The 12,325-nt window shown below is 53.0% G+C and overlaps 1 protein-coding gene across 1 annotated transcript; it reads left to right on the forward strand.

Moving 5' to 3' along the window:
* The first annotated feature begins 225 nt into the window (after positions 1 to 225).
* On the forward strand, positions 226 to 10,726 carry ACER1 (alkaline ceramidase 1). The gene is made up of 6 exons (XM_009636676.1): positions 226 to 318; positions 6,753 to 6,867; positions 7,242 to 7,380; positions 8,530 to 8,667; positions 9,611 to 9,748; positions 10,558 to 10,726. The coding sequence occupies exons 1-6, from the start codon at positions 226 to 228 to the stop codon at positions 10,724 to 10,726; spliced, it is 792 nt and encodes a 263-aa protein (XP_009634971.1).
* The last annotated feature ends 1,599 nt before the right edge of the window (positions 10,727 to 12,325 follow it).

Genomic DNA, 12,325 nt, shown 5'->3' on the forward strand with positions numbered 1-12,325 from the left:
GGAGAAAATATTCTGCAATATGATGCGTGCTGGGAAGAGGATGAGTCTTTCATAGGAGGGTAAGGATGCTGTGCTTGAGCAGGCTGGTGCAAGGCAAGCACGTGTGCGTGCAAGGGGCAGGCAAGCAGAGTGTGCTTCTCCCCCTTCCCTTTGGGTGTGCAGCATGCTCCTTCCCCGGGTGCAAAACTAACCCATTCCTCTCCCTTTTGCAAAGGTGGCCCAACAATGCCGAACATATTTTCCTACCAGAGCGCTGAAGTGGACTGGTGTGAAGGCAACTTTGAGCGCTCGACGGTCATTGCAGAGTACTACAACACCGTGAGTGCGGGCACATCCGAAGGGCAGGCTGGGGCACGAAGGCAGCCGGCTCCGGGCATCCAGGAGGCTGCTTTTAGGAGACGAGACGGGACAACCTTGTTTTCTCTCTTCCTGCTTACTCCTTTGAACTTCCTGGTGTTGGAGGGTGCTGGTATGGGGAATATTTTCTGAGCTTCAGGTAAATCGTGGGACTTTTATTGCTCACAAGAGCCAGTTGCTGACAGAACAAGCTGGGGTCAGGGGTACTTCTGGCACGTGTGGGGCTGAGTTCCCAGTGAGAAAACTCCGGCGGTGCTCCTTAGCCCAGATTTGTGAGATCCTGTTCTACCAGTCCTGCAGCTCTCCTGCCAACTGGGGTAAATCCCACACAGGGCTCACATATTCCAGCTAAATGCACAGGAGTGGCAAAATGAGAGACAGCGCTTGCATGAACCGTGTTGGGCAGGTTGGGAATTTGGAACTCAAGACAGAGGAAGGCTGGTGCGTGAGCCAGTTTCAACTCCGATGATCCTTTATAACTCAGTCTCCATCCAGTGCCAGTCCCTTGAATACAGCCTCCTGGCTGAAGCGTGGGTAGGAGCATCCATGTCCACCATGCAGAGGGCTTGGTGGACAACTGGTCTCTGCTAGCATGGCCCTTCTACCTCAGCGCAATTACAGGCTAGCAGGGGTGTGAGGCATGTGGATTTACAACCTTCCAAAGGCCTTGTTTACAACTTTTAGCAATTACGGTCTAACACTAGAAGTTCTTGTTCTCATGGAAATGTCCCTTCCTCTTTTTTTTTTTTTTTTTTTTTTTTTTAAAGCATTTCCTGCTTTTAATAAATTACCTATAATAACAACAATTCCCTCACCCGAGTCCTGCAGCTCCCAAGCTCTAATTGCCCAGCCAGGGTCTCAGAGGAGGGATGCTCGGGCTGTATACAGTCACTTCGCTCTGAGACAGTTAACAAATAAAGATCTGCCAGTCCGGACCAAATCCTGCTTCCCCCTGGCATCCAACTGAATGTGTTGTGCTGTTGCCTGTTTACTGGCACTGCATCCCTGTCAGATGGGCTCAGAGCTGCAGAGCAAGGCATAACTAGCAAGGAGGTATAGAAATCGCTTATACTCACATCAGCATTTCAAATGTAGCTGGAGATGCCAAATGCCTCTGTGCTTTGGAGTGTCGCTGGCAACCCTGGAGAGGGGCTGATTTCCACAAAGAGCAGGAAGCCTGAAAGTGATGTTTTTAATCAGAATTCATTCTGGGAGATAAATTTGCCTAACCTCCTCATTTAGTACATAGGCAGCATTTTTCAAATGTGTCTTTGGAGCTGAGACCCCTTTTTCACAAGGATCCTGATTTACCCTCAGACTGTCGAAGTGGCTCAGCATCCTTAACACACCAAGAAGTATCTCAGGAGCTCTCCAAAAGCACTTACTAACTTCTCTGCAGTGCACTGCTAGACACCAGTTGGTGTGGCCAGAGGCGTAACTGTCTTTCTTAGAACCCAAAGCCCTCTAATTCCCATAAAACATTAACTCTTAGCTGCCTAGGTAGCTTTGTGGCACGGGTTTCTAAAATCATGTAGCTATTCCTGAAAATCTTACCCAGGTGCCTAGTTCTGGACTGCGGCCCCCTACTAGCCACAGCCATCTCCCATGTTTCCATACCACACCACTTTTGAAGGCACCGGGCTTGCCTGGATGAAATTGCGCTAGGTAGGACTGAGACACAGCTTTCTTCTGGGAGAGGAAAACTCCTCCAACGCATGTTTCTGCACAGATGCAAACTAGCATGGTACCGAGGAACACAGAGGTGTGGGCAGAGCAAACCCTGCAGGATTTTTTCCGGTGATTAAACTAGCCCGTGTTCCTCTCTCTATGTGAACACAGGGCACCTCTTCCCCAGCACAGAAAGAGCTTTTTTTGGTCGCTGCACTGGTCTCCTTCTTGCTGGGCTCACTCTTTTAGCAGTCCACATTGCTCCACAGAGTGCCTGTGCAGGCAGAGGGTACCGCTCCTGCAGTCTCTGTCTTAAGGTACGATTCCCGTTTAGAGAAAGCAGCAGAGATCTAAACCTGCCTCGACAGCTGCCTGCATCAGGGCTGGCATGTGATCTCCTGTCCAAACAAGGGGAGAAGAAAGAGCAAACCCTCCTAAAAACTGTTGCTGTCTGAGCATCTGACACCAGCCCCAAAGGCTGCACCATGCTCGGGGCCAAACCTTGTAACCAAAAGTGGGCAGGAGCATCACTTACACGGGCATCAGCCCTTCATCAGTCTGCACATGCTGGCAGGCACTGCCTGGCTCTCGCCCCTTGCAGCACCAGGGGAGCCCTCTTCATGCCCTGGGCTCTCTCGCAGGATCAGGCTCCTTGTGATGTGCCCTAAAGGGAGGACTACAGATATCGGACCAGACTGAGATCCCTAGCTATCCCTGCTGGCTGGCAGCGTGTTGCAGATCCAGCTGGGGGTCAGGGTGCTATCTCAGATGTGATCCTAACAGCCTGGATCTCCTTCTCTTCTCCCTTCCATTCATTTGTTCCCCATATTCAGACATCTTCCTCCCCGCGGCAAGCTTTATGGGCCTTATCTCACTGGTCTGCCCTGAGATAATTATATCAATATTGACTTCAGTGTCAGTTTGCCAGAGTTTTAGACTAGCTGGGAATCCAGCCAACTCCTGCCCAAGACTCCCGCACCACTAAATCAGCAGGGCTTCCTAATGGAGCATCCTCTTCAACGCCTTCTTCCCAACACCGCCCGGGGCTCAAGCAGGGTAGTTTTGTGCCAGCAGCGGTGATGTGCTGCTGAGAATTCCTCTGTGCCAGCCGCACTCTCTCTCTCTCTCAGGTCTGCTTGGGTTGGATGCTTTTTATTAGAAATAAGCACCGAGGGTATGAGCAAAGAATGTAAACAGTATCCTTAAGTACCTAATAATACATGGCAGCTCACGATTGGATGCAGTTCAGCAACAAAGCGCTAACTATTTATAGTGACTCAGTGACCCAGAAATTTATTGTCTTCTGGCTGTTCGTAGGAGAAGAGTATTGTGCTACATAAGGGTCATCAGTCAGGGACTTGTCTTTCCACCCTCATTTCTTTCCTGAAATGACTGATCCAGGATGCTGGTAACGACACCCAAATCCTCAGCAGTCTCTCTGGCAAAGCAGCAGGAGCTCTGACACTGCCGTAGGTCCAGAGTTCCCTGATGCTTCATCAATGGGTGGAGATAAGTTCAACTGCAGATGCAAATTACCTCGATATGCCCAGAGAAGCACTCACTTTCTGAGTGTGTCAGAACTGCGGCATGCGCCCCGGCCCTCTGCATGGGCTCAGTAACCCCGCGGCATCGCAGACCCATCGCTCTCTCGCCTGCCCAGAAAGTCCCGTGCAGGAGCACAGCAGCTCCTTGCCTGGCGCTCGGCAAACACAAGACAATCAGCTGTTTCCTGCCCCAAAGCACCGGCGTGACACTGCGATGTCAGGACATGCAGCCTCATCTGCTGCTGCACAGGTCTGGCTATTAGGAACTTGCTCTACAGGTCTGGAGAGCCTCTGAGGTATTCACTTCTGTCTTTGGCCCTGTGGGCTCTTCTGTCAGCTAAAGCTGGTTCACTGGCCTTTAAGTGAATGAATGCACTCCAGTGAGTCTTGCAGAAATCTCCTTTCACTGCAGAAAATGCCTGTCTTGAGTAAGGACCAAGCAAGCCATGCCTCGGCTGCTCTTGCGCCATTGCCGTGCTCACAGAGCCAGGCAGAGCTCTGCAAACCCGCATCTCCCGTCCCTCCCGTATCAGAGGCTTGGTCTCACCCTGTCACGGACAGAGATGCAAACAGGTTCTCTGCGGGTCTCTCGCTCCATCTTAGGTTGCAAAGTGTGGAGTTGCACAAGCCCTGGGGCCTTTCCCGTGATCCTGCTAATGCACCAGGATTAGAGCCATGTCACTGATCCCAGTATCACTTTTCTCCTAGTGAAAGAAGCAAATGCCAGTATAAGCAGGCCTGGCTTAGGTGCCTGGAGCAATAACTCATAGTTCTCAGGAAGTGGGACATCACTGTGAGCTCACACAGTGGAAAACCACAGGGCTAAGTCACTCTTATAGGTCAAAAAACACCTCAGCTCCATCACCACTCTTTTATCACCTTGGCATCCTGGGCAGAGGGAGTTGGTGCTTGCTGGCCAGTATGACCCAGCTCGGTGTAAGTAGAAGCTGTGCTGGGGGGACTCAGCATGAGCAGGGACTCTGGAAAAGCTTCTTAATGGGAGTACTGGGAGCAAACCCCTCCTAAACCACGTTTGAGATGGAGCTTGCCACATCCTAAAGGGAAGATATAAGACAGCATTTGCAAATCAGGGCTTGGATCTGACAAGTGATGAAGACACCGTGTCCCCCACAGACGTGGTTTTGTAGCGGGTCTCCCCGAAGCTCTGAGTTTGGCTGCTCTGCAAGGAATCACTCTATCTTTTTGACCCTATTGGCAGGTTTCCCCTGATTATCACATCCCCTGATATCTGATCTTGCACATCTCATACTGAATTAATGAAGTGATAACATTGCTATCATGTAATTAACGTCACTGTTGCAATGCCCACTGCAGCAGGGATTCAGACCTCCCTATACGCAACCTCAAAGTCCCGCATTTCCTCACTTTGATGTGCATGCTGGCACTTGCATCCTGTTGCCTTTTCTGCAAGCATTTTCTCCCTTCTTGCTATGCCTCCTAGTCTTCCAAAAGTCTCTTTAACCATTTCACAGGAAAAGAAATGTTTGCAACACAGTTGTTGCTTTAACACACGATTTGGTTTCTCGATCATTTCCGAACAGTTTGACCTCAAGTGTGCAAGTGGGACCAGCACTTCTCTTTTCATAGCTGGAAGGGGAACAGGCCTGGATTTGGCTCTGAGCACCTATAGAAAACCAATACACGTGGCCTGAGAATTGGTGTTAATGGGAGCATCAACTTGTTTCCTGAAAGCCTGAGTGAAATTCAAGATTAATCTTCAGGTGCTAAAGGGAATAGAGACCTTACATTAAGTGCAAATTGTGTTTCCCTCTGGAATATGAGAGGGTGTGTTTCATATACATGACAAAAACCCTGTGATTTGCAGCCCTGTTACCACAAACTTAGATCCCGTTGGGCATCACAAGCCAAGCGTTGATTTTGCAGTCTACCCGGTGCATGGAAGGGCTGCTGAGGGGTGAGACTCCAGTTGTGGAGGTCAGATTCCAGCCTTGGGGTCTGGGTCAGCATCCTGCTGGAAGATGAAAGAAGGATTGTCAGGGTGAGATAAAAGTCACCCTGGTGGCTTGCCAAATGGCATTTCAGCAGATGGCTCTGCCCTGCTCTTCCAAAGAGCTGTCCAGCAGGTAAAACATGGCACCGTGGTCCCAACCTTTCATGGCAAGAGAGATTTTCCCTGGGGAGGCTGTCCTTCCCCGTGCTATCCCTTTACTGAGTTTGCAAAATCAGGTGAAGAAGCCACTGTAAGAACCCACAGGGGGTAAGGATTATTTCAAACTTCATTCCCCCATAGCTGCAGGGTGGAGTGGGCCTGATCCAGCAGACAGGTCCAGGCTTTGGGCACTCACTGCTCCTCCCCAGCTCCCACATTTTGCCCACCAGCATCTGCCATTCCCTGAAGCACTGGAACCTCAACCAGCCCAGGCAGCAGCAACAGGCTGAGCCCCAGTACCATCCTCTCCTCCCCAGACAAATCAAAGTCTGACAATGAAGCAATTTTGCAGAGCTGGAAATCAGGGCAGAATAATTTCACTGCAGTCATTTCCTAGGTATGTTTAAAGGACATTTATGACTTCATGTAATTACTAGTGTCCAGAACACCTCCCCCCCAAGGCCAGGTGGCTTTGCACATGACACTACAGGATGCCACCTCACTCCTGCTCCCGCCTACAACGTCCTGCTTGTCCTGCTGCTCTCCGCCGCACCCACTCCCAGTTAACGATGCTTTCCCTGACTGTGGCTTGCTGTGGTGGCCTAGATCCTCACACCCCCCTCACAGGGGCCTGCCTGCTGGCTGAAAGGGACAGAAGCCATCCAGGGGGTTTTTGGCAGGTCTGGGTTGACAAGAGAGGGAGGTGGCTGCAAACAGAGGAGCTTTGGCAGCTTGGTTGAAGACCCTGGGCGGCTGAAGCTAAACCGTCACCCAAAAGGGGCACACCAATTTATCCTGGGCTTGCTGGCCCCAGAGGTGCTTGCAGAGAGAGCACAGACGTCTGCAGCCACTGCTGTCACAGCAATAGCTGTCCTTCTAGTTCCAGCCTCGCTTCTCGAGAAACGCCTCTGCCCTCTCCCTGTGCCAATGCCTGCCCCCATGCGATGCTTTCCACTGGAGATCGGTATCCTCTTCAGAGATACTGAGGCACATGGTGGGATGGGACTTGCCCAAGATCATGCAATAAGCTGAATGTGCCTCTTGTTTTTCAGATCAGCAATGTAAGCTTCTTTGTCCTTTCTCCTGCCCTGCTCTACCTGAACCGGCAGTACCGTCAGCAGCGCGCCTTGCCCTTGTATTTCGTCTCTGGCCTGCTCCTCTGCGTAGGTGGGTGCAAAGGTTGTGAGAAGACCAGACAGGTTGCCAGAGTACCCGACTGTTTGTTCATGACACCTCTGGCTTTGGAGACTGGTTCTTAGTGACCAAAGCACAGGGGCAAGCTGGGGTTGGAAACCGAACAGCCATGTCTGAAGCCCTGCAGCTCACGGTTCCTGCTGGCTGTGGATGCACAGCTTCCAGCCCGGTAAATCCCCGTGGCACTGTATGGACTGACTCACTCAAGTCTGCATTAACGCCAAGGTCCATGCCCTGCCCTTCAGGAATGGTGTGTCTTTAGGAACAGCCCCCAAGAACTTCCCAGGCCAGACGGGCTTGTGCAAGGACGGAGCTTTGCTGACATAAGCTGTCCTCGCTCCTTGCAGGTGTCTTCTCCATGTACTTTCACATGACCCTGAGCTACGTGGGACAACTCTTGGATGAGCTCTCCATCCTCTGGGCACTGGCGGTGGCATATTCCTTTTGGTACCCAAGGGTTTACTTCCCCAGGTTCATCAAGACCAGGTATGACTCTCAGGGACATAGGGTTGCAGGCTCTGAGGGGAGGGCTGGGACATTGACGTTGGTGCGCGTGACCCACAGATCCCAGCCCACAGCCAGCTCCCCTGCAAGGGGTCAGCGCGGAGGTTACTGCTGTTTGCTTTGGGAGCAGACCCTCCATCACTCAGCGGTGGCTGCGCTGACAGAGGAAGAGTCAGAAACTCTCCCGTGGGGAAGGGCTGTGCTGGGCTCCTGTCCACTGGAGCTGCTTGTCTTTGCGAAGCTGTGGAGGAAACTTTGCATGGAGAATTTCAAAATTAATTAGGAAATGAAAGCACTGACATTCAGTTACCCATGCTGTCAAACTGCCATAGCATCCCCTGGCATCCACAGAGAGTTTCCCTGAAGGCTGATAGGGTTTCCCATGGGACGAGCTGGTCCGAGTTAGCACCCCATGTTTCAAAGGTTGCTGGCAGGAGGGCTGGCTGGGCTAGAGGAGCTCAACAGAAAGGATGGGGATACTGGGTGAGCATGGATCAGCAGAAACAGGAACCCAGTGGGGCTTTGCTCAAAGGATGGTCCCATCCTGGCAGGCTTGCTGGAGCCCTCTGAGTCAGCCCGGTTAGGAGCCTTGCACAGGCCTGCTCCAAGTCTGCTCTTCCCATGCCAAAGAGGAGGTCACCAGGAGTTCACTGTGGAGACATGGCTGGGGGAGAGGGGAAGGGACTTGGGAAAGGATTTGCATGTGAAAGGCTCCTCTGAGCCCTATTGTTGTTCACTCAGCCCAAATCTACATGCTTGCAGGCTCAAGCCCCTGCCCCGCCACTGCTGGGACTCCTGCTTTGCAGCCCTTCCTTGTGCAAAGGTCCTGATGCCTTTGCCTCTCGTCGCTCGCTTCTGGCATCACCATGAAAGAGTACAAGCTACCTTCTAGGCTGTGTTCCCCTCACTGTCGTGGACTAACTGGGGGGCTTTTGGTAAAGCACAGGTATAAGCAGATACCCCAGCCTTCCTGCCAGGACTACTGCAGAGGCTGAGGTCAGGCACGTGCGAACAGACTGAGGTGCTGGAGCAGGGTTTCCTCTCTCAGGCAATGAGCAGGACCTCTCCCACCCTTATCCTTCCATGCTGTGAACGCTGGGGACACTGATATTCACTCCCAACTCCTTGTAGGAAGCAATTCTTCTGGTTGAGTGGTGTCACCACTGTGATCAGTACCCTGATGTCCTTCATCAAACCAGCATTGAATGCCTACGCGCTCAACTGCATCGCCTTCCACCTGCTGTACCTGACATGGCGTGAGCTGAAAAAGTAAGGAGGGGGCTGAGAGGGCTTATCTGCAGGTCCACTGCACACCGCTGGCAGGCTCATACGTGGCAGTGACTCTACGCACAACAGTGAATGGAGCCCAAGACTTCATCAGCCACGTGTTGGACTATCAGCTCTGCAAAGAATTGGGGCAACCTGGGAGGGACCCAGGAAGAGGCTGAGGGGAGACCTGATCGCCCTCTACAACTGCCTGAAAGGAGGCTGTAGGGAGGTGGGGGTCGGTCTCTTCTCCCTGGTAACAGATGATAGGACGAGGGGGAATGGTTTGAAGCTGCGTCAGGGCAGGTTTAGGTTTGACATTAGGAAAAACTTCTTCACCAAAAGGGTTGTCAGGCTCTGGAAGGGGCTGCCCAGGGAGGTGGTCGAGTCCCCATCCCTGGAGGGATTTAAAAGAAGGATGGATGAGGTGCTTAGGGCCAGGGTTTAGTGGTGGGATGGCAGGGTTAGGTTAAAGGTTGGACTCGATGATCTCAAAGGGCTTTTCCAACCAGTGATTCTATGATTCTAAGAGGCGCAGGCAGGACTGTGGGCAGTGGGGTACAAGAAGGTCACTTAGCCCCGGTGCCATGCAGAATGGGGGCAATCCATGGGACAAGTGCATCTTCTCCTCAGCTGCCATCTCTGCAGCTCTTTCCCCTTTGGGGGGGATTTGGGAACCAGTGTGGGGTTGGAAGAACCCTCCAGGATCTGGGGAGGAAGACAGGAGAGACCTGGCATCTCCTAGCATCATCCTCCCCCACAGAAAGTCAGAATCCCCCTCTACAGAGCCACACCTCTCCAGTGCTTGTGGTCTGATGAATACCCTCCAGAAGAAACTCGCTGGGTTTTGCTCTGTGGCATTAGCACTTGCAGACAGGAATCAGCCCTTTTTAAAACTCTCCTTCCTTCCAACCCGATAGTCCCTCTCCCTCACTGTGTCTTCCAGGTGCAATGACAAAAGGGTTCACCAGACGGCCACAGCCATGGTCGTGTGCTGGGTACTGGCCATCAGCAGCTGGATAAGCGACCGGTGGCTCTGTGACCTCTGGCAGGCGATCAACTTCCCCTACTTCCACAGCTTCTGGTAAGGGCTCTGGTGCAGGGGCAGGAACCCCGGCCCAAATATTGCAGGGGCTGAAGGGCCACAGCTAAGGAGAGAGGGCAGCAGGGATGTTGTACTCGACCAGGGAGCAGCCGCATCGCTGCCCAACCCTCTCCCCCTTTCCTCTGTCACTATGGATGCTGCTCCTCACCCTAGCCCAAGCCCAAAGATTTGGTCCTATTCACTGCTTAATATCCCTTACCTCTTCTGCACCGGCCAAATGGTGTTTTGCAAGTGAAATTGTTCTAAAAGTCCCTCCAGGTAAGCAGCTTGCTTTCAAAGGGCTGCATCTGCTCCCAGGAAGCTGCATGAAGTGCAGTGTTCTTTGAGTTATTTTAACAGCAGTGATTTGCTTGAGCAAGACATTTCAGTGCCTGGCCAAGTGTGGCTGTAAGTGCCGCACACAGCGCGGAGTCTCAGATTCATCCTCACAAATCACTGGGATGACTGGGACAGATACCCAGCACTGCTAGGCTAGGCCAGGCAAGGTAGAATGGGTGGGGTTTTGGAGGGCTTAATTTCCCTATATCACCCCACTCCCTTCTGCACAAGGAATTGTCCCAGCCCAGGCTCCCAGAGCTCTCCTAGGATTTCCCTGTAGGCCCAAACCCTACAGGACCTGCACTCCCTGCAGCCCTCATGCATCATGGCACTGGGACCTTTGCCTGCCATTGCCGTACCCCTTGGCTTTAGCCTCACGATGGCAATGCCAGCCGCGCACCGCTACAAGGTGCAGGAGGAGCAGATGGAGTTACCCCATCCAACCCATGTTTTCTTCGTTTCCTTGCCAGGCACGTGCTGATAGCCATCTCCCTCTTGTACTGCTGCCCACTGGTCATGTACTTTGACGTCAGCTACGAGATGCCATCATACAAGCCAAAGCTAGGATATTGGCCCAGTGACTCGTGGCCTGTTGGGGTGCCTTATATTGTCCTGGAGGAACCCCACAAGCAGTGCTAGAGCCGGTTGCCCTCAGGCACACCTTGGGCACGGGGTGCGTGACGCACACGTGTACGTCTGCATGGGGAACTCCTCGGCTGTGCGCCTGCCTGTTCCTCGGACAAGGGCAATGTGTAGTGGATGGGGCAGGGAGCAGCTGAGGCCTTGCGATGGTGGGCATGAAGCAGGGTGGGAGCCCACAGGTGCATTGGAAGACTCTACCCAGACTGGCGTCCAGGGAACCGAAGATCTCCTCCTCCAGCAGATCCCCACTGAGAAGGGGAGGGAGACGGTGCTGCTTCTGTGTCTTCTGCACGAGTCAAGCAGTGGCACCCCTTGCTGACAAAGGCACAGGGGAGAACACAGAAGCCAAACTGGTGACAGCTGGGTTTGTTGGGGGTGCTTTAATTATTATTATTATTAATTTTATTTATTGATGTATGTGGTTTTGCTCAGGAGAGCTGTGCATTAAAGCTATGGACACTGACTTGCACTGAGCCCCTTTCTTTCTCCTGACTGCACCACATCCTCCTTATCTGCCAGCGACTCCCACGGACAGGGTGGCCAAAGCACTCTCTGACCTAGGGAGAGCTGTTTATAAAGAGAAATCCTCCTGGGTGACAACCCAAAAGAGGCTCTGCTGGCCCAGGTCCTGGTGGGCTCTATCCCAGGCTCTACCCTTTCTTCGGCCCCCAGTGGCCCTTGTTACTCCTCAGTTCTGACAGTCTCCAGTGGCCATGTGTGACTTGGAGACTCCCCTGCTTGCTGAAAGGGCTGGCTGGTGGCAGAGAGTGAGGTAAGGAGCCAGTACGTTAGATAAACCTGTCGGTACCTTTGGAAGAACAAAGAGCAGATGTAAAGCCTCAGAGAAAGACCACTGCTGTGCCACAGGTACCAAGAGATGCTTTCCAGGTTCTCCCCACAGAGTAGCAGCGAAGTTGGCTCTGGCAGCCATGGGACATACTCTTGTTCTCCGAGCCCTGCTGCATTACAGTGACGAGTTGAACCAAGTCGTGGGTCTGGGTCCCTGCACAACCAGAGGGGGTTGTCTCTGGAGAGCACCAAGAGCCTGGCAGAGTGGCTGAGGCTGGCCCCTGCCAGGGAGCCAGAGCAAGGTCATGTCACTCCAGGGCCCACAGGGTTTTTGGGTCCCTGTGTGTAAAGGAAAGGCAGAAGCGCTCTGAGCTTAACCTCTGAGGCAGAAGGTCCTGTGCTGCCAGCATGCCACACAACGCCTGTGCTGTGGCCCTCCCGTGGCCACTGCTGCCTCCTGGGTCCCTCTGCAATGGTCCCCAGAGCCACTAGATGGCAAATTTGGCTCATGAACCCCAAGCAATATTTCATCTGGGGAAAGGGATGCCTTGCACAAGGACTGAACCCCCAGGCCTGGTCCCCCTGCCCTCTCCATCCCCCAGCACCAGGGTCAGACACCTCTCTGTCCACACGGCCACCGATGAGACACCTGCACAAGGTGCAGGACAAGGGGGACTCGCAGCCCCAGCCCTCGCCTCCCCATGTCGATGCCCATCTCCTTGTCTGTTTGCCTCTTTGTCTCTCCTGCATGCCATCACTCTTGCCTCTCCCCTCATCACCCCCTCTCCCTTTCGCTGACCCTCCCCA

The sequence above is a fragment of the Egretta garzetta genome, unplaced genomic scaffold (assembly GCF_000687185.1).
Source record: "Egretta garzetta isolate BGI_Z169 unplaced genomic scaffold, ASM68718v1 scaffold4, whole genome shotgun sequence".
NCBI lineage: Eukaryota > Metazoa > Chordata > Aves > Pelecaniformes > Ardeidae > Egretta > Egretta garzetta.

Bases quoted from the DNA above. Each gene is read 5' to 3' on its own strand.
- ACER1 (XM_009636676.1), top strand. From the start codon at position 226: ATGCCGAACATATTTTCCTACCAGAGCGCTGAAGTGGACTGGTGTGAA. The intron at 6,868-7,241 runs GTGGGTGCAAAG...CGCTCCTTGCAG, and splicing joins TGGCCTGCTCCTCTGCGTAG to GTGTCTTCTCCATGTACTTT. The intron at 8,668-9,610 runs GTAAGGAGGGGG...TGTGTCTTCCAG, and splicing joins ACATGGCGTGAGCTGAAAAA to GTGCAATGACAAAAGGGTTC.